The sequence below is a fragment of the Stenella coeruleoalba genome (assembly GCF_951394435.1).
Source record: "Stenella coeruleoalba genome assembly, chromosome: 6".
NCBI lineage: Eukaryota > Metazoa > Chordata > Mammalia > Artiodactyla > Delphinidae > Stenella > Stenella coeruleoalba.
In genome coordinates, this window is record NC_137151.1 from 9,119,615 (window position 1) to 9,146,497 (window position 26,883).

Sequence of the window (26,883 nt, forward strand, 5' to 3'; positions counted from 1 at the left end):
TCCCTGTCTGACTTACTTCACTTAATATGATAATCTCTAGGTCCATCCATATCTGGCCCACCTTTTAAATAGGGTTCCATAAGCTAGGCACTGTGAAGTGAACATGGCATTCCTAACAGAGCACACACTCTATGTGAAAGCTAATGCAAACACCAAGGAGAAACTGACAGGTTCCACGAGAGTAGTACACACAATACAAGGAGAGGTCAGAGCATAGAACAGAATAGTTTACAAGATAAAAAGTGAGCCTAGGGCTTCCCTGGTGGCGCAGTGGTTGAGAGTCTGCCTGCCGATGCAGGGACACGGGTTCGTGCCCCGGTCCGGGAAGATCCCACATGCCACGGAGCGGCTGGGCCCGTGAGCCATGGCCGCTGAGCCTGCGTGTCTGGAGCCTGTGTGTCTGGAGCCTGTGCTCCGCAACGGGAGAGGCTACAACAGTGAGAAGCCCGCGTACCGCAAAAAAAAAAAAAAAAAAAAAAAAAAAAAAAAGTGAGCCTAGCAGAGTTCAATTTTCAGCCACACTGGCTCAGCTGTGTGAACTTGAACAAGTCACTTAACTTTTCTGTGCCTAAGTATCCTCATCTGTAAAATGGGGAAATGTTGGCACTGACTGCATAGCCATTGTGTGAGAATTGAATGAATGGACATATGCAGAGTGCTAAACCTGCAGCTTGGCACACATGACACACTTGATAATATTGGCTGCTATTAACTGTTTTCTAACTAAGAGGTCGAGGGAAGTCTCCTGTCGGTGGTGGCAGGAATTTAAACTGGACTCGAAGGTTTAGAACCCCACTGCAGTGCTAGCTAGAGGATCCGGTTTTCAGAGCCTTCATTTCTAGGCATCAAGAGGTCAAGCTATTTATTAAAGTGGAAACACATTTTCAATAACTTTAAGAGCAATAATGATAATCCAAGCCTGACTTGTTGTACAAAAGGCAATTACCAACACAGAACACTGAACGTGCCCTGGACTGTGGCCTTCTGCTGAATTTGTTCCACATCTCGAGATAAAAGTATTTACGGCTCAAGTGGTCAAAGGAGAATAAAAACATGTCTTTTATTCTGAGAAAAGCTTTCTTCACACAGACTTCAACTACTTTGTTAATCCTTAAGCCTCTAATTAGAGTTCTAGTCCAAAAGCTAAATATTCAGCACCCCTACACACCAACTCTCTCCACCAGGTTTTAAAAAAAAAAAAAAAAAACAAGGTGGCTTAGTCACCAGCCACCTCTTTGGTCTGTTTTGTAATAACCCTTCTTTGTACTTATCCTACATCTTTCATCTGAGTTCCTTAAGACCCTTTACAAACAGGATCTCATTAATCCTTAACAACACTGCTGTGAGGCCCTTGACCGCTGCAATTATCCCAAATTTACAGATGAAGAAAACAAGGCACCGAGTGCAGGCCTTTTCTCTCCTTACCAGCAAAGCAGATGATAATTTCTCATGATGCGCACACTACATACACATGACAGTTGTAAGCAACCGGCCTTGTTGCAATAACAAACAGTTGCTCAATTCCTGGAACATTTCTGAAGAGTTATTTAAACTGGGAAAGTACAAGGTGAGAAGACCCCAAAGGCCTTCAAAAAAGAAAAAGCAAGCCAGCTCCACAGAACCCCACTGCCCAAACACACTGCCTCTCACATGTGTATTACAGGGGACAGAGCAGAATCTCAGGAAGAACACTTTTAAGGACATTACTACTCAATTAACAGAATTTATATTCATGTGCATATTCACTATGGTGTCTTTTGTGATGCCCTGGGAGGAGCTGCCCTCTCTCCCCAATATGGCCCCACTGTAATCCTATAAAGTCTTTTCATGGAGCATGGAGGGTGTTCCCACACTAGGTATATACGTCCTTCTCCCACTAGATTCAAAATACAGAATTCTGTCCAAGAATACTGAGGCCAACTATGTGCTAGGTACTCTGTTAGATGCTAACATTACAAAGATCAATTGTATATGGAAACTAACCTCAAGAATCTCCCAGAAGCCAACTACACTATATTCATGTTTCTATTCTCAGCACCTAGGATAGCATCCAGCTTATGATAGGTATTAGGGACTGAATGTTTGTATCCCCCTCGAATTCATATGTTGAAGCCCTATCCCTCTGAGTGGCTGTATTTGGAGATGGAGCCTCTAAGGAAGTAATTATGGTTAAATGAAGTTATAAGGGTGGAGCTCTGATCTAACAGGAAGAATGTTCTTTCCAGAAGAGATGTCTGCAACCCAAGGAAAGAGCTCCCACCAGACACCAACCCTGCTGACACACTGATCTCAGACGTTTGATCTCCAGAACTGTGAGAAAATACATTTCTGTAGATGGAGCCATCCAGTTTGCGACATTTTGTTATGGCGCCCCAGCCAATGAATACAGTAGGTATTCAACTGATGTTCATAGATTGAATTGCACTTTGTTATTTTTGTTCACCTTATTTCCATACTAGTCTTTGATTACCACTCTTCTCTCAGGGGCTTGGAACACCGAGTCAGTAGCTGCTGTCCCCCTATTTTGGTTTCCTTGACGCTGGTGCATACTGCCCAGCCTACTCCATAGCCAGAGGGGTTGGACTTGAAGGGGGGCATCTCCCAAGTGCTTAACTACATCTCCCCAGCTGTGTCCTGCTGAGCCTGATCTTGCAAGGAACAGACCTCTTCAACAGTTCATTAGTCCTTTGCATATACCCTGCTCTTCCCCCCCCCCCCTTTCTCTGTCTTGTTTTGGAAACATCAGACAAGTTTCCCAAAGATCTGATTCAGAAGGCATTTGAGAAAAAGCCATTCTTAAGGTTAAAAAAATTTTTTTTTTCCATGTCATGTTTTTGTACATCAAAAGCTGCTGCCTGTGCCTGGTGACAGTAGCTCATGTGCAGGGTGGGCACCCTATATCTCATCTTTCTCCTTCCTGGGGAATGTCCCCCTCATTAGGTGTTCTGCCTCCAGGGAATGGGCAATGCTTATGCCCTCTTTGTATTCAAATTGCATCCCAGTTATCCTGAAACCTGCACTTTACACTCATGCTCTGATCACCCAAGCATGCAGATAATTCATATTATTTTATTATCATCAATAAGAAAATATACACCGTGTTTTGTACTTTACAATGTATGAAGCACATCCTCTTGCATCATCCCATTTGATCTTTGTCTTAGCCTGATTGAGCTGCTATAACACAATACTGTAGGCTGAGTGACCCAAACAACAGAACTTTATTTTCTCACAGTCCTGGAGGCCAGCAAAACCAAGGTGCCAGCCAATTCAGTCTCTAGTGAGGGCTCTTCTCCTGGTTTGCAGACGACCACCTTCTCACTGTATTTCTACATGGCAGAGATGGAAATACAGAGAGAGACAGAGAGACAGAGAGAGCAAGCTCTGGTGTCTCCTCTTACAATGACACTAACCCTATCAGATCAGGGTTCCCCCTTATGACCTCATTTAACCTCATTACCTTCTTACTATAAATACAGACACAATAAAGTCAGGGCTTTAACATATGAGTTTGATGAGGACATGATTCAGTCCACAGTAATCGTCAAGAACCTATGAGCACACTACAAAATAAAGGATCTCCCACAACAAGGAGTAGAGAAAGAGAAACGATGACTGACATCCAGTCTTACTCATCATGCCTGCATTTCTCCATTCACGCCCACCCCTCAGCTTGGTGGACTAAGTAAGTGATGATACTGGGAATGCTATTTCCTTCTGCCCGTATCACTATCCTTCCTCTAGAGGGAAAGGTGACCTCTCAAGGTGTTATAGCCATATTCTTGTGGAGTGGAGGACAGAAGTCCAGCAGGACCTAGTATCCCTGAGCAAGAGATGATTGGAAAGCTCAGAAATGTAGGAAATGAACCAACCTAAACAAAGTCTGGGTGCTAGCAAAAGACATGGGAATTTTAAATTCCAAGCAGCAAAGTGTTGTTTGATATAAGCCCAGAGACAAAAGTGATCAGGGCTTAGTAAGGCCAAGGAGACACGCCTTCTGAGGCATGCTTTTCTCAGGCTGTTTATCAGGATTCTGTGGCTCTGAGGATCTCAAGCATATGCCAGGGTCAGAGAGGGAGTGATGGGGGCAGCGTGAACCTTTGAAGATCTCCGGTGAGAAAACAGCTGTTGAGGATTGTACTTTGAAGACACTCCCTCTCTGGATTCCTCTTCATCCCTGTCTCTCTTGAGTCAGTCTGTTCCTGATGAAGTGACAGGAAGGCGAAGTGTCTGGGTTCATCACTATTTCCTCCAAGGTATGTGCAATCACAAATGCAGACAGTGCATCTTATGAATATATATGGTAAAAAAAAAAAAAAAAAAAAAAAGACTGATAAAAAGAAAATGCTGAAGCAAAGTCAGACGTACTATTTGGTGCTGGAAGGCAGCTGAGGAGCCACCAGGGGAAGGTGACCAGGAATCCTGTTTGGATTTTGTACCCAAGTGATTTCACCCTCGATTGATGGTCTTAGAATGATCACAGATTCTAAATTTATTTTTTTTTTAATTTCTACCATCAGGGAGCCAAGAAGGACAGATGATAAAAGAGTAGAAAAGGGAATTGATTGGTAAAAAAAAAAATCATATTTCATATGCAATGGGAATAAAAAGGAGAAAATGAGGAACAATCAAAGCAACAACTTATTTTATTAAAAGATATATAATATCCAGGTAGAGAACACTGATTTATCTTTCAGGGACTAATTCAAGGGTCACTCTCCATTAAGAATTTTCTGACCCTCCCTCCCAGAAAGACTTGCTCACTCTACCTGGAACAGATCTCTATGCTAGTATTGCTGATACATTGTTGCCTTACTTGCTTTTATCTTTGTCACTAGACTAGATTCCTTAAAGGCAGGACAGGATCCAGTCTATCTCTGTCTCTCCCACACATGAAATAGTGCCCACCACATGGAAGATGCTTTGGGAATATTTGTTAAATAACAAGCATGAAGGAGAGCTGCCCCGTACTGTGGGGAAGGCAGAGCCAACACTCAATAAAATGCTCTGAAAGCTGTGTCTCTTGAACATTCTCATCTCCTTCTCTAGACCATTTTCCTCCTTCAACGGCCCCTTCTCCTCCAATTGCCGTGCCTCTGAGAAGTTGCCTGTGGTCCCAAACCCCAGGTTCTTGAAACACAATTGCCTTCTCTTTCCTAAGGACTCTCTGACCCCAAAATGTCTCCCTTTCTGCCTTTGTTCTTCCATCTCAGAAATTAAAATCCTTTTCTTCCTTTAGGAAGCACCTGTTTTCATTTGAAAAGACAGCAGTGGCTTAACCTGAATGTCCAATTGGAGAAAATTCAAGAACAATGATCAAGGACAAAGAAGAATTCCAAACCTGCCAGATCAAACCCTGCCGGGGAGAGATTCACAAGCATGGCTTTGCATTCCTTTGCTCTTTCTCCCCCAGCCTGGGCCGCCTTATTAAATATATTTGCAAGCCATGTCTCCATGCCCTGGCTTCTTAACCAAGAGTGCTGAAATTGAAGCCATTTTATGTATGACGTGGCCGTGGGCATTTTCTTCCTCTTGGGGAGAACAAAAAAGGCTCCTTTTAAGAGTAACCCTCTCTTAATTTCCACCGGATTCCCAAAGGTGTCTTAAATCAAAGAAAGGTTAAGAAAGCTGTGCTAACAGAAAACTCTTCCGTCCACATCAGAGAGGTGCGAATCAATCTTATTATAAAATCCCTTCCATTGTTGTCCACCTGAAACTAACACAACATTGTAAATCAACTATACTCCAATAAAATTTTTTTAAAAATCCCTTCCAGAGACTTTCCCAAGTTAACTCTTTACTGTCTTTTCCCTCCTAACCTTTTTTTTTTTCAATCTGTAAGTATTCTTTACTTCCATTAATATTTTCAGAGGTATATTTTCCACTGAAATGTATCAGAGTTGTGTTAAAAATATTTCTAGTTCCTTACAATTCAGTGTCCCCCATATTTTTCACTGACAATTAGGCCAGTGACCTAATACTATGAATGTATTGGGAACAAGTTGTAAGAATACTACTTCTTTTTTTTTTTTTCCAGGAGAAATAAGATCATTTTTATTGGTATTATTGCTGTGGGCAAAATGAGGCTAATAATAAAAGTCTGGGCCAGTGACTATTTGGGCTTACTGTTTACAAAGTTGCAGTAATAATAATTGTGTACATATATATAGTATTTTCTAGTAGAAGCAGCACTTTTGCACATATTAACTTATGTTTTTTAATAACAGCTTTATGGACTTCCCCGGTGGTGCAGTGGTTGAGAATCCACCTGCCGATGCAGGGGACACGGGTTTGATCCCTGGCCCGGGAAGATCCCACATGCCACGGAGCAACTAAGCTTGTGTGCCACAACTACTGAGCCTGTGCTCTAGAGCCCGTGAGCCACAACTACTGAGCCTGCATGCCACAACTACTGAAGCCCGCGTGCCTAGAGCCCACGCTCCACAATGAGGGAAGCCACTGCAATAAGAAGCCCACACACCGCAACGAAGAGTAGACCCCGCTTGCCGCAACTAGAGAAAGCCCGTGTGCAGCAACGAAGACCCAACACAGCCAAAAATAAATAAATGAATAAATAAAAATTTTAAAAATAACAGCTTTATGAAGGAGACAGGTATTATTCTCTGTGACTAAGTGAAGTCAGACAAAGAAAGACAAATATCATATGATATCACTTATATGTGGAATCTAAAAGAATAATACAAATGAACTTATTTATAAAACAGAAACAGGCTCACAGACTTAGAAAACAAACTTATGGTTACCAAAGGGGAAAGGTCGGGGAGGAGGGATAACTTGGGAGGTTGGGATTAACACACACACCCTACTATATATAAAATAGATAAACAACAAGGACCTACTGTATAGTGCAGGGAACTATACTCAATACTCTGTAGTAACTTATATGGGAAAATAATCTGAAAAAGAACAGATATATGAGTATGTGTAACTAAATCAGTTTGCTGTACACCTGAAACTAACACAACACTGTAAATTAACTATACTCCAACATAAAATAAAAAATTTTAGAAAAGCATACCACTTCTTAACTTCTTATAGAAGCATTTCTAAGTCTGCAAATAAAGCCCTAGCAGAAAGAAATATAAATGTAAGACGACACAGGAAGGGAACAGAGAATCACGAAATCTAAGACATGCCAAGAAACTAAGAGGTTACTTTTCTCTGCCATCCACTGCTGGAATTCTTATTATGGTTTCTCCAACAAATCATCATGCAATTATTATTCAAAGACCTCCAATGACAAGGAATTCACTGTCGCACAAGGCATTTTACTCTACCATTGTAATCTCTGAATTCCTAGGAGATTGATCCTTCAAGTTAGGCAAACTCTCACTTCTAGTTAGATTGATTGAGAAATCTGGGCAACTGGATCCCCTCATGTATTTAGATTATCTTTCAAAAAGTTTAAGGTAGTGTCTGAGTCTCTCTTTTTCCTGATTGTGTTGAGAGAGCACAGTATCCTGTATCCTGCTTACTTTTGTCAGTCTCCTGATCCTGTGCAGGGGGACTAATGACCAGAGAATCAATGACCCAGAGAATCAATAGAAGAATGAATGAATGAGCACTTGTCTTAGTTGTGTCTCTGTAGGAGAAAGAGATGGCAGGAAAAGTCCAGCATCCTCAATCACTGAGTCCCCCAGCACTACCTACTACAACAAGAGGTCCCTAGAGCAATCGTGGTGGGGCGAGGTGGGCGGGGATAGTGATTCTCTGAGATTGAGTAAGGGGTTGGGGGACACCCCATTACTAACCACGGCTTGGACACCCATTTCCTGTATCTTAGACTGAGCTGCAAGGCCTGTACTTTTATACTAGCCCTGAGATCTAACATTAAACCAAAAAACAAGGCACAAATATCTCCTTGCTTCCTGCATTTAGCCAGGGTTTAAAACATGTAAATGCCTATGGGGTCAGGTAGAGCCTTCAATGAAGTGAGGCATTAGAGTATAAGAAAATACAGGTTAAGGCAGAATTCAAGAATGCCTTCCCGACCAGCAAGGACCTGCTGTATAGCACTGGGAACTATATTCAATATTTTGTAATAACCTATAAGGGAAAAGAATCTGAAAAAAAAAAAGATATATATGTATGTATAACTGAATCACTTTACTGGACACCTGAAACTAACAAAACATTGTAAATCAACTCTACTTCAATTAAAAAAAGAGAGAAGAATGCCTTCCCAATTAAAGTTATTTAAAATATGCTGTCTTTCAAAAAATAACACTCTTAGCTTACCTCATATGGTCAAGAATACCTACTAGACGTGGGGAGGGAAGACTGAATCTCAGCTCTCTCCTTACTTGCTGTGGGATTTTAAGCAAGTTATTTAATGTCTGTCTACATGCCTTAGATTCTACAACTCTAAGATACTGATTCTGTTAATACCAGTAATCACACAGGATTATTGTGAGGCTTAAGTCCTCTGTACTAATGAGAATAGTGCCCAGCATAGAGTTCAATATCTCTATTATAATAGACTATACGGAGTAATATATATGTAATGTGATATAGTTATTTTTGTTACACAGTCTGTAACCATAAGCATGATCCTGCAGAACCACACCCAAAAGGTGCTTTCGGGGAAATCGGGCATCTCAGTGCTGTGTAACCATCTGACTATAGTCCAGTCCCAACAGAGCAGGACGATCTAGTTTAGAGGAAAGATTGTTGGGCTGACTACCTAGAGACTTGGCATCTGGCCCTAGCTGTGTCATGAATTAGCTGGCTGGCCTAGGTTAATCCGTTAATCCATGCTCACTCTCCTCAGCCAGCCTTATTGACCTTACAGAGACATTTTAGGGGCAAGAGTTAAAAACTGACATGTTTCTATAATGGTTCTATTCATACAGAGCTCTGCTGATAAATAAGAGGTCTAGTAACCCATAAGGTTTTCCTTTGCTCTTGCAGAGTCTTTCAAGACCAGACAGTCTTGGATGACCATTCATTATCCTAGTTTCTCTATCTCCTTTTTTTCTTCCCTTCCATGTTGCTTTCAGGATGAATGAGTCCTTTAGAGTTAGCCATTGTTATTATTATTGTAAATCAGGCCCGATTCAACCCACAGGTCCACCAGTTTTGAACCTTGCTTGAGGCCCACATATCATTCTTCATTATCTAGTTCATACCTAGTTGGAAAACAAGATGACACAAGGAAGAACAAACTCAAGTAAAAGTAGAGCAAGAGAGATTTCTAAAGTTTCCACATAAGGTCTAGAGAGGGCACAGTGTGTGCTGTGTATCCCCAGCTTCCTGTATGCTCCCCGCCAGTGCCACAGTCCATCCTTGTGGTGGATGGTTCAAAAGCCCAAACTCATCTCATTATATAGCAAGTTACAAGAGGGGAAAAGAAATTCTCAATCATAGGAAAGTGTTCTTTGAGACCATACTACAGGGATGTCCACATCTGCCCTCTTCGCCTGTTCCAACTGTTCTCCAGGAGTTTGACCTGAGTGTCCTTGGTCGTGACTACATAAACTGTCCTCAACATTGCAGGGTAGAATTAAGTAGTGTGAAGAGCAAACCTGGCTTCCGCTAACAGCCATCAAAACTGATGTCCTTCAACGGTCCTTGTACTCATTGGGTTCTAGCCCCTTTATCATTCTAATCTTCACATATTTCCTTTTGTCCACATTCTTTCCAAAATCTGATTCTCAGCACCCAGCCCCATACTTCACAAGGTTATGACTCACACATACTACTTCTCTCTAAGACCTAGGCATTCAGCTTTTATTAATACAGCATGCATTTATGCCAGTTGTTTTAACAGTCCTCAGTAAAGGATCCTGCAGCAAAGACGACAGGATGTATGTGACGAGTGTCGTTCTGAAATTCAGATACGCTGATGATCTGCTCCTTTACACTTAATGGATTGCAGCACAGAATAAATAATAAAGAATGACTGCTACACAGTTGAAGCAAATTAAAGTCAATGTATTCGAGACTTCAGCAGTGAATTGACACGGCTCCTGAATACCAATTGCAACTCATAAAGGAAAAGCACAATCAAAGGTTGGACTGGAGATCTGGAAAGACACTGCCCAGGTGGGACCATATTCAATTGAAATTATGCAGAGTTCTGGAGGGTATGTACTGACCCTCCAGCACAGAATAACACTCCATCAGGCTTCATGCCAACAGAACTCACCATTCTTGCAGAGCAGGACAGCCAGGTAGCCCTGAGAAGAAGAGTTGATACAGAGCAGGAGGCTGGGTGCCTGGGCTGTCACAAAGCTCAATGCAATGTTTTCTTTGGATGGGGCTGCATCTGCATAAATCGCTGAGGAAGACAGGCTTATATTCTTGGTCACCGGGTAGGGTTCTTGAAACATGTAAGTCACTGAAGTGCCAGCCTCAAAGACAGCAGAAACCTCTGCAAAATATCAGAGGGGAAAGCACACATTAAAACATTTGGTCGAGTATGCAGGAGAGCCATCATTGCTTGTTTATTGTTTCCTATGCATCGGTCACTGTGTGAGAGTTTTTATATGAATTATAGAATATGCTTCCCACAATAATTTTGAAGTGGCAGAAATCACCATTTCTATTTACAGATGAAAAACATGAGGCTTGCCGGGGTTAAGCACCTTGAACAAGGTTGTGTGGCTAGAAGAGAGAGCTCAGATGTGCACTGTGAAATGTAGGACCAGTTTCATGTATGTCTGCGGAACAACTACCACGTGCCCGGCTGATTTCTCAAGAAGCAAAGAGGAGATGTCCCGGCCTCCTGCATAGTCGAGAGAAATTGCACCAGGATTATCTTACTTTCAAAACTGAAATCCTAACAATTCTGGTTTATGTTTTTCTCGTGGGTCAGGAGGGTGTTGAGTGGGCTCAAAACTACTGAGAGTAGTACATTGGGAAAGAAAGTAATTCTCTATGGTGTTGGGAAAGTGTGAGGACCCGTGGAAATGGAGGAGAGAAAATCTGTGGAAAGAGTAGGAAAGGCATAGGTATCCAATTCCTGGACTCAATTATTTAATTTTAATTTATTTTTTTATTTGAAGGATAGTTGATTTACAGTATTTTGTTAGTTTCAGGTATACAGCACAGTGATTCAATTTTACATAATATGTATCTATTCTTTTTCAGATTCTTTTCCCTTATAGGTTATTACAAAATATTGAGTATAGTTCCCTGTGCTATACAGTAGGTCCTTGCTGGTTATCTCTTTTATATATAGTAGTGTGTTTAGGTTAACCCCCAAATCCTAATTTCTCTCTCCCCCCTTTCCCCTTTGGACTCAATGATTTTAAATACCTAGGGAATTGGTTTTCAGTTCCATAAAAGAGCAAAGACTTTGGCAAATAGGCATGCCCATGGGAAACAATTCCTACAGCACAACATAGAGGATACAGATCTGCCATCACCATTGGGAAGGGAAGCCTCTACAGACTGATGACATTCAATCTGCAGGAGCAGGAATCACCCAATCCTCCCTGTATAATGTCTTCACTCCAATTGCTATCATTTTTGTTCGGTGGAATCAGCAAGGATCCAATTTCACCACTGGATCTGAAGCCTCCTTTGATTTCATACTAGCTGTGTGGTTCCAGGCAAGTTAGTCAAACCCATGGAGATGGTTTTCTCATCTGGCAAATGGGAAACATAACACCTCCCTCAACAATATTTCTGGGCGGATAAACAAGAGGATATGTTAAAAGCTCTTAAGAGAGTTACCACGGTAGTTTAAACTCACAGACTCTCCATATTAGAAGAGAATTCAACCTCAACCCATACTAATGCCCATCATAAAATATATCTGTTTAATGACTGCACATGCATCCAAGTGCTGGCATATTTTCTTCTTTGAATCAGGGCTGCTCTTAAGTTTACTTTCAATTTTATCTCTACACAGTATCAGGGTATGGAGCAAAGGTTCCTCAGTAGAACAACAGAGCTTGGATCTGAAACAAACCTCTGCTATGAAAACAGCACATTAGACATGAATCTATTTTTTTTTCTTTTTTTTTAATTGAAGTATAGTTGACTTACAGTGTTGTATTGGTTTCAGGTGTACAGCAATGTGATTCAGTTAGACATACATATATATTTATTTTTTTCAGATTCTTTTCCCTTATTACAAAATATTGAGTATAGTTCCTTGTGCTATACAATAGGTCTTTGTTGGTTAAAAAACACATGAATCTATATTGGCATAATTAATTTCTTTTCTTTCTGAAAGATTGAGTATCCGTGATTCCCCATGAAGTTCTCTGATTGAGTTGGTGCCACCTAGAACATGATCAAACCTGGCTTTTGCTTCCTAATTCCATTGCAAATTTGTTCTACCTTTGTGAAAATTCTGTAACAGTCTGTCACGGTGCCAAAAAAATTAAAGTTGCATATTTATGCATATTGCTTAGCAGACTGGGAATACCGGTTCCTTTTCACTAAAGATTCAGAGAAAGGGTTCTGCATTTTGCATGCAGGTTAGAAAATCATTGGTCCTCCTGATTACTGAGATCTGTGCAGAAACTGGCAACAGGAGGGTTCTAGGTGATCATCAGCTGGATTCAAGCACTCTTCTCAAGTGAATTTCCTTGGGGACATTTGGTCTGCGTTTTGAGCTACTAACTCCTAGTTAACAGAGTAATGGCTTTTACGGGATGTTCGTGTGCGTATTCAAATGTAAGTATAATTCAGATCATTCTGTCATGAATAGTATATTAGATACAGGCATTCATACTACATTTTTTCCTTATACTTAAGATAGGAAATTAAAATGAAAAGCATTTTTTTTTTTTTACAGTATGCGGGCCTCTCACTGTTGTGGCCTCTCCCATTGCGGGGCACAGGCTCCGGACACGCAGGCTCAGCGGCCATGGCTCACGGGCCCAGCTGCTCCGCGGCATGTGGGATCTTCTCGGACTGGGGCATGAACTCATGTCCCCTGCATCGGCAGGCGGACTCTCAACCACTGCGCCACCAAGGAAGAGCTGAAAAGCAGTTTTTAAACTAGAACTGTCCTACCAAATTCTGTCTTCCCTCCTCCCCAGCCCCAGTTGTATTTTTATTTATTTAGATATTGTGAAGTTCAACCTAAAACTAAATTCAGCAAAACACCTGGATTTGATTATTCTCTCAGTTTCTTTTCTTTTATAATCTAAGAGTTTGAGCTCTCTGATCATATTTAAGCTCTCTGATTGATTTATCTGAACATCTGAAACCACTGGGCAAAATGAAAGAAAAATCTTCACTTGAAGGTGATTATTACCAATGACCATCATGCTACTCTAGGGCCATGATAACCAATATTAGCAACATCGGTTGAGTACCTACCTGGTGGAAGAAACTGCTGATTAGATTCTGAGAAGACAGAACACACATGAAAAGAAATAAGACCAATGGAAGGTGGCCTTGAATGTGATGTGCGAATGACGGAGACATTGAGTCCCAGAGTTGAATGCCTCTGTGGGCGGGAGCAGCGTGAGAAGACCTGAAAGAGGAGCTTGGTATTGACTAGGCCTTAAAGTGTGAAATGAACTCAGAGCAGATGCTAGGAGTCAGGGTGGTGCTGGAGAGGTTGTGTATCTCCAAGGCAGCCTTGGAGTCAGATTGACATGGGCCTGGACCCTATCTGTGCGCTCCTCCTGCTTTCTCATGAGATCCCGTCACTGATGGCTATTCATACACAAACAGGGATGAATTCAATCTCGTGGCAGGCAGACGGGTTGGAAGAGAGGATGTAAAGGGACAGCACGTAGTAGGAACTCAATAAACAACAGCTGGTCTTAAAAATAGTAATAGAAATAGATTTAGAATTAGAATAAGTATAAAGACCAGGCCTTAATGAATAGTCTAGCGTTTCCATAGAAATCAGTCAGGCTGTAAGTAATTTAGAATAACTTCAAACAAACTGAAAATAAATGAAAGAAATAGGAATTTGAATGCTGAGTGGATATTTCATATTATTAAAAAGTTATTAAAATTTTCTTACTATAACAGTCCTGTGGATACATATTTTTATGTCATCTTTTAACAATACATACTGCAGTATTTATAGAACTGATGTGATATCTAGAATTTGCTTCAAAATAATAAAATTCCCTGGTGGTCCAGTGATTAAGAATCCACCTTCCAATGCAGGGGATGTGGGTTCGATCCCTGGTTGGGGAACTAAGATTCCACATGCTGCGGGGCAAGTAACTACTGAGCCCACACACTCTGGAGCCCGCATGCCACAGCTAGAGAGAAGCCTGCGCACCACAATGAAGAGCCCACATGCTGCAACTAAGACCCAACACAGCCAAATAAATAAATAAATAAATAAAGTAATAATAGGAGGAGGGATGTTAGGCTGTAGACGAAATAAAAATGATCATGAGTTAATAGTTGTTGAAGCTAAATAATGGATGCATGGGGGTTCTGAAACCCTTCTACTATAGTGCATAATTGAATTTTTCTGTAATAAAAATTTTTAAAAAATAATATAAGTTGGCAGGAAGGTATATATTATAGAATTTTTTCAACAGGTTTTTGGCAATTGCTAAATTACCCGAATATGTATACTATGTTTTCACTGAAATTCCATTATTAAGGGAATAATCAATAATTGTGTTTATCACAGCATTATTTATGTGCAAAATTTGGGGCAATCTAAAATTCCAAAGCAATAGTAAGAGCATTTACTGAGACTTTATAGGCCAGGCATTATCTCAATTGCTATGTGAAATGCTCACTAAATTTCCATCAGAATCTTTCATGAAGAATTCCTGAATTTTCCACATTTTACAGACGAGAAAACCAAGGAATCGTGAGGTTGAATTACATAACCAGTGTCACACAGTGTAGACTGTAGATGAGCCAGAATTTGAACACAGGCAGGACTGGTACCAGAGTTCTACTACTGCTACACTAAAATGCTCTGTGATATAATATGTCAAATACACAGAAGCAATTCCACCAGATGGAATATATTGCAATCATTAAAATTGATGAATTATATAGGAATGGCTATGAAATGAAATAAAGAAAATTCAGAATATAAAATGGAATGGACAGGATTATCTCAGCTACACTAAATGCAAAGAAAAGAGCTACAAGAATATCAGATCTCCTTTTTAATGGTTGTCTTTGAATGATTAGCTTGGTTTTTATTTTTCTAGATTTCCAGATGTATTTTCAAATAGAATTCCAAATATATTACCTAGAGTTTTTAATTCAAAAAATTTAAATGACCGTCATACCTAGACACTTCAGATAGTGGTTGGGGTAGAGGTGGGCTACAGACAAGTACACAGATGGTATTGGAACAACTGGATAGTCACAAGCAAAAGAATAAAGTAGGACCCCTACCTTACACCATATACAGAAATTAACTCAAAATTTATCAAAGACTAAATGTGAGACCTAAAACTACAAAACACTTAGAAGAAAACATAGACATAAATCTTCATGACATTGGATTAGTCAATGGTTTCATAGATATAACACCAAAACACCACCACCAACAACAAAAAATAGATAAATTGGACTTATAAAAATTTTGTGCTTCAAAAGATATTGTCAAGCAAGTGAAAAGGGGAGAAACATTTTGCAAATCATATATCTATTATGAGAGTTATGTTCAGAATATAAAAAAAATTCTACAACCAAACAGTAAAAAGAAAAATAACCCAGTTTAAAAATGGGCTATAGATTTGAATAGACATGCAAAGAAGATGCACACTTGGCCAATAAGTACATGAAACAGTGTTTGACATTATCAGTCATTAAAAAATGCAAGCCAAAATTACAATGTGATATTCTTTCACACATTCACAGCAGAATGTGTCTTATGGAAAAGATAGTAACAAGTGTTGGTGAAGATGTGGAGAAATTGGAATGCTCATGCATGGCTGGTAAGAATGTAACATGGAGAGGTTACTTTGAAAACAGTTTGGCAGTTCCTCAAAAAGTTAGACAACATGTAATTACTATACGACTCAGCAATCCCATCTGTAGGTATATACCCAAGGGAACATAAAACATAAGTTGATACAAAAAATGTACATGTGTGTGAATAGCAGCATTATTCATAATAGCCAAAATAAATGGAAACATCCCATGTCCATCGCCTAATGAATGGATAAACAAAATGTGGCACATCCACACAATAGAATACTCTTTTGGAAATAAAAGGAAGTAAAGCATTGAAAAATCCACAGCATAGACGAACATTGAAAACATTACGCTAAGTGAAAGAAACCAGGCACAAAAAGGCCACTTATTGTATGATTCTATATATTTTTTGAAATATCCAGAATAGGCAATTCCTAGTGACAGAAAGTTAGATGAATGGTTTCCAGGGACTGGGAGAAAGGTGAATAGCTCCTAAGGGGTATAAGATTCCTTTTAGAGATGATGAAAACATTCTAATATTATGGAGTGGTGATGGTCATGCAAGTTTGTGAATATAGTAAAAACTCCTGAATTGTACTGTTGAAAAGGGTGAATTTGGGGTATGTAAATTACATCCAAAAATGAAAAAAGAGAAACACATACATAAAACAATAACAAAAAACCCCCTACATATTTGAATCCTATTAACACATTCCTGTACAGGATGAAATTAGGGTCAAAAACAGGAAAAAGGAATCAAAAAATGATGAACCTCCAGCTCTGACATTTATTAGCAATCACTAAACCAGTGTGATGGTCAGTATTTTTACATGTTAAATACAAATATTGCTTCTTCCCTCCTAGCTTGGGGATAAGGAATAAATGTTGCAGTCAATAACTGCTAGCTAGTTTGTGATTACCATTCCTTTGTATAACACTCAGAAACAGAAAATGGGTCAATAGACAGTGGTTCTAGCCCAGTCATTGGTCATGGACAAATGTCCTTAATTCTACACCAGATATTTCCAGGACTGGCATCCCCTAAAATATACATGCCATGGAAAGTTAACATAAAAGACTCCCCTAACAGAGAACAGCTTTATCCAGGACAATCTTGGAGCTAAGGGTTCCCATTTGAGTCCCAAGCCACACTTCTCAGAGCCAACTGGCATTGCTCAAAGATGCATTTAAAAGGTTCATCTCACATACTTTGCAACTGCTGAATATAAAGGGAATGATTTCCTTAGATTTATGATATGGGGGAAAAGTTCACAGTGAAATATGAAGGAAACTGAAAAGGCTAAGCAAATATCTGTCAAACTAAAACATGGGGAGAGAGCACAGCAGACATTTCAAGAAATACAGTCAAAAGATGCAGTGGCATGGGCAGAAGATAATGAATAGGAATTGTTTCAGAGAAAGGAACCAATGGGAAATTAGGCTAAATTTAGAGCAAGATGATCTATGAGATGTTTGAGTAATGTCTCTGGAGAAATACAGAGAGGTCTACTGTTTTTCTTTATTTTTTTCCCCAATAGACACTGGGTATAGATCTTGTAAAATAATGCTAGTATATTTTAGGGACTGGGTTTGGTGGTGTTTATTCTGCATTTGCTTCTTCTACCCTGTGGGGCCAGTCTAAGGGTGGCATTCAAAATTTCAGAGGAGGGCTTCCCTGGTGGTGCAGTGGTTGAGAGTCCGCCTGCCCATGCAGGGGACACGGGTTCGTGCCCCGGTCCGGGAAGATCCCGCATGCCGCGGAGCGGCTGGGCCCGGGAGCCATGGCCTCTGATGCCTGCGTGTCCGGAGCCTGTGCTCCGCAATGGGAGAGGCCACAACAGTGAGAGGTCCGCGTACCGCAAAAAAAAAAAAAAAAAAAATTCAGGGGAAGTTATTCCAGAGACTTCCACCAGTGTGAAAATGCAGGAGCACTTTGTTTTAGAGAGCCTACTGGGGTGGGATCTCTTTTATTTGGAACTCCTATGTAGGACCGACACTCTGTTGGCCCTGTAATTTCTACCATTAATTTTCTCCTGAGGAGCTCAATGCTTCCCAGCAATAACAAGCAAGTAATTCAAACTAATTGGGGAGGAGGCCAATGTCAATGAATGAAGAGCTTAAATTATAGTCCTTCAAAGAGAACACTGGGTGCTTTTTCCCCTGCTGTCTTTAAGTTCCAAGAGTAAGTTGAACTAAAATAAAGCATTGTTTGTTAAGGATGTGCTTGAAAAATGTGTTTTAATGAACTGACAAGAATTATTTGTAATTGCCATCATTGTCTGTATGTAAACGGTGTTTCAAAGTGATTAAAACATTTTATTTTAATAGTTTAAATGCTTCTCTTGAAATATTGTTTACATTCTTGGTCGACAAACTTTTTTTCCATCAATAAAGTAAACTTTAAAAGATTCTGCGAAGATTGATAGTAGACCAAATCTTTTGTCCTTCTAGTTGAAAAATACTAAGTATGGATACTGAATAATGAGTTTTTACAGTTTGTAGTTATTTTTAATTGATCCAGAGAATGTACACCATAACCATCATTCCTTGTTTAAGGTGTATATCCAACATATTTAGCTTTTATCAATGACATGAATTCATAAGATTAGGAGGGTGTGTGGAAAGGCACTGGGGCAGGGAATTTTTTTTTTTTTTTTTTGGCCGCAGGGCACAGCATGTGGGATCTTAGTTCCCCGACCAGGGATGGAATGTGTGCCCCCTGCGTTGGAAGTGTGGAGTCCTAACCACTGGACGACCAGGGAAGTCCCTGGGGCAGGGATTTTGACTCCTGTGCTCTATTCTCAGCCCCCTGAGGAATTAAGGTGAATCTTCGGGCAAGACGTCTAAAGCCTCAGACCCCACTCATGTCATCTGCAGAACAGGGAGATTTTACTAAATACAACTCACCTATACTCTCCGTATTGTAAAATTATTTACAATGGCTTCAGGGTCTCTAAGGGTTTTCCAAGGCTAGATTCTATAATTCTTTGATTACATTTGTGGATGGAGAAATTGGAAATGGAAAGGTTAGTACAACAGAAATGACAGTCCATCTCTCCCGGGGCTCAACTGGCTCTAGGTCACGTCAAGTGTGTTTTCCTGTTCCTATCCATTCAGTTCAACTGGACTGCCAGTATCAATGCACAAGAAGAATGAGTATATGTAATTATGTTAAGGAGCTATGCAGAGTCTCTAAAGAGAGGGAAACTGAGGAAGAGTAAATGATTGTATGAGGACTGTCTAGGGCATGGGTTTCCTATGATTTCACTACAACCTGTAGGCACTAAAACACAGCACATGGGGAAAACATAAGTTTCTATTGTACCTTTTCTGCAGAAGGGTCCTTCGTACGGTGAATTGGTGCAGTCGCAGAAGTATCCACTGGGCTTCTCCACACACTTGCCTCCGTTGTGGCAGATGCGGCCGTAACTGCTGCAATGGCCCGGGCATCCGGGCCGGACTCCAGACGTGACCTTTGCCCTCTCCTCCAGGTCCAGTTTCTGCCCATTCAAGTGTAAGGAGCGTATGCATCCTAGGAAGCCTTTCTGTCTTGATGATGTTCCCCCTGTGCAGTGAAAAATAAAAGGAAAAAAATATATAAGGTACAGGGTTCACATTTTTGAGGTTTAATATCAGCAGTGGTGATAGTTAATTATTGTGCTGTTGGCATCCTGTGTTGGGCTTTTCTATTAGTTTCCGGTGAGAATTAGGAATTCAAAGAATCTGGGGAAAAGGCATGTGTTTCCTGGCTGGAAAATGAACTCCCCCACTCAAAAAATAAATAAATAAAAGACTGTGATTCATGTGGAATCCTGTACTTGACATGTTTAAGATACAAAACTTCAGATGGACCCATTCCTTGCAAATAAAATAAAATGTGCTCTTTGTCTATAGCAGACATTTATCTGAAGGTGAATGCACAGAGTGGGATTGTCCCTCTGGTGAAGTTAGAAGCAAGGTAGGTTAGGTGCACTGAGTTAGAAAAGGCAATGAGTGTTGTAAAGCTTATGCAGCAGAGTGTCATGTACTATGAAGAGGTGTATGTTAGGACCGGACAGACGTGGTGTCAAACTCCATGCCAGTAGCCCATTAGACATAATGACCACTGGATCCCCTAAGCCTCAGCTCCTTGATCTGTAAAATAAGAATCAGTCTATTTCATGTGTTCATGGTAAGGCTTAGTAATCACTGGTCTTCACTATCCCTTCTCTTGAGCCCTCAAAATGGCTAGAACTAGTAGGTTGTATACATATACATACTATTGATTACCCCCAAATTATTATTTAGAAAATAAATTTTTCCTTCTGGAATACAGAATAGAATTGCAACCCAACTTTCTGCTGAGGGTATATCTTGAAGGTTTCAGCGAGATTCATAATGCTTGTTGCAAATTATTTAAGAACAGAGGAGATTCAAAGTGACAGAGTGTTTTGTTACTGTTGGAAACCTAGAATCCTACCAACCTAAATCAAAGGATATTAGAAAAATGTGTAAGGAGAGACAACACACCAAGAAATAAGCCAAATTCCAACACTATATTGATTTGGTGTTGGGAATTCTGGGAGCTCCCAGAGAAGACACAGGGCCAGCCTGCCCTTACAAAACACAAATTCTAATTGAAATAAAATGCTTTGGCCTCAAGTCCATTCAAGTGGATAAATGGAGGACACACTCAAGTCTTCAAGGTCTACAGAGTGTCCTAATGGAAAGGAGATGGTGTTAGAAAACAAGGGCAGTCAATATTATGTGTGTTTCGTGTTTGGTAGTTGAAATAATTGTTGCTTTTGTTGTGGTCATCCATTTACAATGCTTGGTGTCAGTTGATTTATCTCTTGTAAAAATAAAATACAGTGTGTGTGTGTGTGTGTGTGTGTGTGTTTGTGTGTGTGTGTGTGTGTGTGTGTGTGTGTGTAAAATAAATAAATAAATAAAAATAATAAAAAAAGAAAACAAGGGCAGTACTGATGTGTCATTTGTTTACTGTACATATCTCTCATTTCTGAGCCTCATTTACGTGTAATCCCTCATGCTACAATTTTATTAAAACTTGGTCTTGCAGATGACCAGATAAAAATATATTCCCATCAACGTGGATACACATATGAATTCCAAATGTATTATCTCTGACCTGGAATATCATGTTAAGCAAAAAACAAAGCTGTAAGTTAAATAAATGAAACTGTAATGCAAAAAAAAATAATAATAATTCTGGCATGTCAGCCTGGCAGGGTGGACAAGATAATAATTAGCAATAGGGTTGGAAGTAAGGAGAATTCTGTCTTTTCTGAATCACCACAGGTTATCAGACCCATAAATATATGTATGGTAGTCATTGGCTTCCTCTAAAAGACTGAAACAAAATGTTTTTAAAGAATTAATCTAGTCTCTTATTCTGAAGGCGTGATAAAACTCCACTCTATTTTCAGTTCTGATAAGTGACACTCAAGCAAGCCAGAAGGTCAAACCCACATTGCTTTCTCCTGTCTGCCTCAATTTTAATGAGTAAATCTCCTTTTAACTACAAGATAAATCAATTATAAATACAAGCAGATCATAGGGAAAGGTTCATTATTTCTTTCCTAGAGATGGTGTAGAATAAAGAGAGGAGGATTTATGTAGTCAAATGTTTTGTTTTATTTTCCCCTTTATTTTGTAGTCACTCCCTGTGGTGGATTAGAATAACTCTTCATAAATCTTCTTAGTGGCATTTTTCTTCTAAGCGGAGGTGGAGAATGCAAGATCTATTGCACATCTGCTTGCATGTGACTTAGTCAACACGTTTATAAACAGAGAAGTAGCTGGGGTGGTTTTTCTGGCAGAAATACACTCCTTGATGTCTGAGACATAAAGAGTATGGTGAGAATGACCCCAAACAAGGGGATCCTTTCAATCCTAGATTCTGATAAAACACGACACAAAGAACATGAACCAAATTGCGCAGTGAACTAAATTTCCATTTCAGCCTGACTGCTTTTTATTCTTTTTATTCTTTAGAGGTTAGGCTCTCCTTTCTTCATGGAGAGGTAATATTGTAGACCAAGAATAGAATGCTTCTAGAAAGATGCTTCCCACCCACACACACCCAATCGGTGGTTAGCACTCTCCATTTTCTGACGTTACCTACTATGTGCTGTGTTGATGGAGGTGAGAATCTTCCCTGAAACTTGAATACTGTAGAGAAAGGCAGCCCCAATCTTCCCTCCCCTTTCTCATTCACAGCCCTTTGCCCCCAACTCTGTCCTGTGGATATGCCCTCCCAGGTATCTCTGAATCGATCTGCTTCTTCCCACACCAAGAGCCATGTCTTGAATCCCTCTCACACTCACTTGAATCCCTTAAACTGAAACAGGCTGGGACCTGGGACCTGGGACCCTTTGCTGCAGTACTTGCACCTGGACAAACATCTCCTCAAGCAACAGATGCAAAGAAACTATGAGGGACTAAAAATAACTGCGTGCATGTGCAGCTGAGGCAAATTCTGGACAAGAAGATACAAAAATACCAAAAAGCCCAACCCCCACTTCTGAACAGCTGGGAGCCAAAGCAGGGCACTGCGTGTGCCCCCTGCATACAGCACCACCAAAGGGTGGGCAAACCGCCTGAGTCCCAGTAAAGCCTTGCCTGAATTTCTTGTGTGGCCTCTATAGTCAATTTCTGTTGATTGGTGTAGGCCAAGAACCCTGGTCAGTATCAGCACCACCTTCTAACGGATCTTACCACCCTCAGCTTTGACTCCTTCCACAGACTCACCGCTTAGCAATCAGAGAGACCAACGAGATGTGAACATTTGATCCTGCTAGTCCTGTTTAATGCCCTTCAGAGACTAGTCATCATCCTGAGGTTCAGGCTCAAATCCTTAGCCTAGATGGTACTGCATAGATCTGGCCTCTGCTTACCTCTTCATCCCCTCCTCCTGCACTCCCTGCCCTGAATTCAGTGCACCAGGCTTTCTGAACTACAGTGTCTCCCCACTGACCATGGTCTTTCTCAGCTTCGGACCTCCTCCTGTCCTGTGTATTTTTTTCTTTCTTTCTTTTTTTTTTTTGGTGGTACACGGGCCTCTCACTGTTGTGGTCTCTCCCGTTGCGGAACACAGGCTCCGGACGCGCAGGCTCAGTGGCCATGGCTCACGGGCCCAGCCGCTCCGCGGCACGTGGGATCTTCCCGGACTGGGGCACGACCCCATGTCCCCTGCATCGGCAGGCTGACTCTCAACCACCACGCCACCAGGGAAGCCCTGTCCTGTGTATTTATGTGGTGTATTACACACATCTTTCCCCTTACTCTCCACTGCTCACTCTAGTCCATCCCTGCAATCACAAACACACACACTGGCACTCACACACATGCGTCCCTTCATCAATATTTCTGCCTACCCAGGATTTATTTTAGTTAGTTGCCAATGTTTTTAAAACACGAACTACTTGAAATCTAAAAAAATGATGATACAAATGAACTTATTTACAAAACAGAAATAGACCCACAGACACAGAACATACTTATGGTTACCAAACGGGTGGGGGTGGGGAGGAATAAATTAGAAGTTTGGGATTGACATATACACACTACTATATATAAAACAGATAAACAACAAGAACCTACTGTATAGCACAGGAAACGTTACTCAATGTTTTATAATTACATATAAGGGAAAAGAATCTGAAAAAAGAGTATAATATGTATAACTGAATCACTTTGCTGTACACCTGAAACTAGCACAACATTGTAAATCAACTATACTTCAATTAAAAAAAAAAAAGACCGTGCCCTTATGTTAGCACTGGGCTTGGCACAGAGTTAATTAATTAATTAATTAATTAAATAGAACATGAACTATTTAAAAAAATTCTAGTAAGTCATTCATTGAAGAATCAGAAAACCTGTTAACAGTAAAGCTGCTTTCCTGCATGACAAAGCCCAGCTGCACTGGGAGAAGTTCCTGTAAGATAGGACATGCCCTTTCCACTTGGCCACGTTCCCCACCAGGACCACTTCATTCATTTAGACTGCTTTCCTGACCCTTGCAGGTATTTGAATTTTCAGCTAATGCTCTAATATATTTTTATCTCCTTCTTGCCTAGAGTTTAATATAAAGTTGAAAGAAGAACAAAAATAAATGTAGCATTATCCTTAAAGCAGATGAGAGTCATGTTTGGGAGTCTTGTACTTAATCTGCAAGCTGTTTAAGAATCCGAACAATGCTTCTAATTCTAAAAAAAAATTAAACATACTTGCTGTATGCTAGAAACTTTATAATTAACTCATTCAATACTCAGTGGGAAACAAGTTATTCTTCATATTATTGACATTACATAGTTGGGGAAACTTAGTGTCAGAGAGATTGTTTTGGCCAAAGTCAAGAATCAAATTGATTTTACGTGGCAGAGCCAGAAGTCTGACTGGGATCTCTTGACCTTCAAAGCCTGAATAGCTTCAAAGCCCTAAAATCCTAAAATGAGATATTTGATTAGACAAGTTTGAAATGGAGCAAGATTCTATGGTCCTGCCTGCCCTCATATTCTCTGCCTGCCTCTTGTCTGTAGAAAAATTTAGTCAAAGAATAAATTTAATCAGAGAAGTGAGAAAATGCAGAAGTGAAGAAAAACAGTCAAATAGGACAAAATAATAATCGTTTAGTCATTAAGCAAAGTCAAGGACCTTTAGTTCCTCTTCAAGGGCTATGGATAATATTCTGAGCCGTATCCTGTGAGACGTTTTGTAGATACTGAAACCCCCACCAGGTGGAAGAAGTTAACTACATGATGCCCAGATTGTAGCCATGACATAAGCTGCCACAATTCCGAAAACTGGTGTCAAAGAAATAGGAACAAACAGATCCTGGAACTGAAGATTAGCTGTACTCAAAACAATCAAGATGACACTGATGAGACCACTGCATGACCAATTTCAAGATGACTGCCAGAGCTGACTGTGCTGTTTCTGCACGTAGCCCCTCCCTCTGCCTATAAAACCCTGAAACTCTCCTTTAAAAGCTCTTGCCCACTGATTGTCACTTTGGACCTGAGTCCGCCCTCTCCCCCGGTTGCCAGTCTCTGAAATAAAGCAAACTTTCCTTTCCACCAACCTTGCCTCTCGAGTACTGGCTTTCAAGTGGTGAGGAGCCAGACTCCACTTTCAGTAACAATTTGGGTCCGTACTACAACTAAGTGCTGCTTCTACTTGCTTTTTCTCATCTCTTACATGGTTGCTCCCACCTAGTAATATACACATATGCATTTGTCTTCTTAGACCATTAGTTCACCAGCCTAGCTAGAAGCAATTTTGTATGACTCTCTTCTGTTGGCCCTTGGTATCAAGTGTGCTCATTCCTTGGACTGAGTATGAATCAACTCTTAAAAATGTTACCATGATCATTCTAAACCTGTCTTAGAAAACCTCCATGTGTCAGCTCGACAAATGCTCATTGCTTCCAGAGAAACATCTCAATTCCTTGGGCCCTCCTTGAACAAGAGCCTCTGTTTTTCCCATATGTGCCTGCTGTCTTGATCATACATGCTCAAACAAAACTCCTTTGCTGAACTCTTTTTTTGGAACAACGTTGAATGTGCCAGGTTGGGCTCCCATTTCACAAAAATAAGCGGTGTCATTCTCTCTCTCTTCTTGAATTTGGAGCAGTTGTTTTCTATATCAACTACTTTGCCTAAAGTCAAGAGTCGAGTGAAGTGCAGGTGTATTGCCACCTAGATTTCAAATTCTAAAGTGGGAGCAGGTTTAGCATGTACATGCTGAATAAAAACAAATGCACTAACCAACAGTTATCTTCTGTTTTTATCCTGCCCCTTCAACTGGCAGAACCTTGGTATCAGAAGGAAATCCTAGTGGAGGCTTTAATTCCAAAACATAATTTCCCTAAGGATAAGGCATGCATCTGGTTATGTTTTGCCAGATACGGGAATCAATAAACACACACGATGTAATAATGTAGGTGGCACTAACTGGATGTCTACAAAGTAAAATAGTGATAGTAAGAGCCAATTTGAACTAAGAGCTTACTTCTTATCAAGCACCTTTACCCATTGCATTTCATAGGCATTTTCTGATTTACCCCTTACCACAAATTGTGGTACCCAAACAGAATACCAAGTCTCCTCAGAAAACTGGAAAAGGGTTTGTTGATGATTTAGAATCAGTTAACAACAGATTGAAATTGTTCCCTCGTTTGTTTGGTAGAAATGAATGCTGTGAAAAACTTTTGAAGAGGAATTCAGCCACACTTATCGAGGGCCATTAAAGCATTATTATCATTGGCCTTACCCACATTTTAAAATAAATATTCCAAATGGAGCTGGGGGATGATTATACCCAGAAATATTTAATTTGGCTTTATACATAGTCATTACTAATACTTCATTATTTGCACACATAATATAGTTGTATATCTATAATATCCCCCCAAAATAATAATGGCAAATTATTACAATTAAAATTAAAGTATAAGAATGTGGATGGATATAAATATCAACATACCAAATCAATAATGGTCCTATAGAGCAACAATAACCAATTAGACCATGTGATAGCAAGAAAAAAATCCTACTTAACAACAAAAGCAGCCAAACATCTAGAAATTAACTTAAGATCTATGGCTATAAAAAAGAAAGTAATAACAATTTACCTTGGCTCATAAAGAATAAATAAAGAGATGGAACATGTTTCCATATAATTTAGCAATGTATAATTATTTCCTTTAATGCAATACAATCCCAGTCAATAACCCAAGAAAATTTGTAACATTCAAGAAAAATTATTTTCATAGAACATGAAAAGCTAATTCTAAAATCCATAAAGAAGGTGGTAGATAATAGTTAACAGAGTGTTAAGAAAAGGAATCAGGTGTGTTTGTGGGGTCGAGGGGAGGGATCGTCCTAATCAAGATCAAAATATGTTCTGTACCCAGCGTCTGCTGCCTGGGGTAGAGACTGCAATTGTGCTGTCCTGGCAGCTTCTTCCTTTTTGTTATGTAAAATTCATTTCTGATAAGCATCAACATGTACAGTTGCTAAAGTTATGATTATGTAT

At 40.1% G+C, this 26,883-nt stretch overlaps 1 protein-coding gene across 5 annotated transcripts in view; it reads right to left on the bottom strand.

Annotated features, from left to right (window-relative positions):
- Window positions 1-26,883, bottom strand: part of CNTNAP5 (contactin associated protein family member 5) — a 505,995-nt gene that overhangs the window by 102,702 nt on the left and 376,410 nt on the right. For all 5 annotated transcript variants that reach the window (XM_079923775.1, XM_079923772.1, XM_079923774.1 and 2 more), the window contains 2 exons: window positions 19,169-19,408; window positions 10,169-10,393 (listed from right to left, as the gene is read on the bottom strand). In XM_079923775.1, the coding sequence (XP_079779901.1) occupies window positions 10,169-10,393; window positions 19,169-19,408 (465 nt within the window). The remainder of the gene's footprint in view (window positions 1-10,168; window positions 10,394-19,168; window positions 19,409-26,883) is intronic.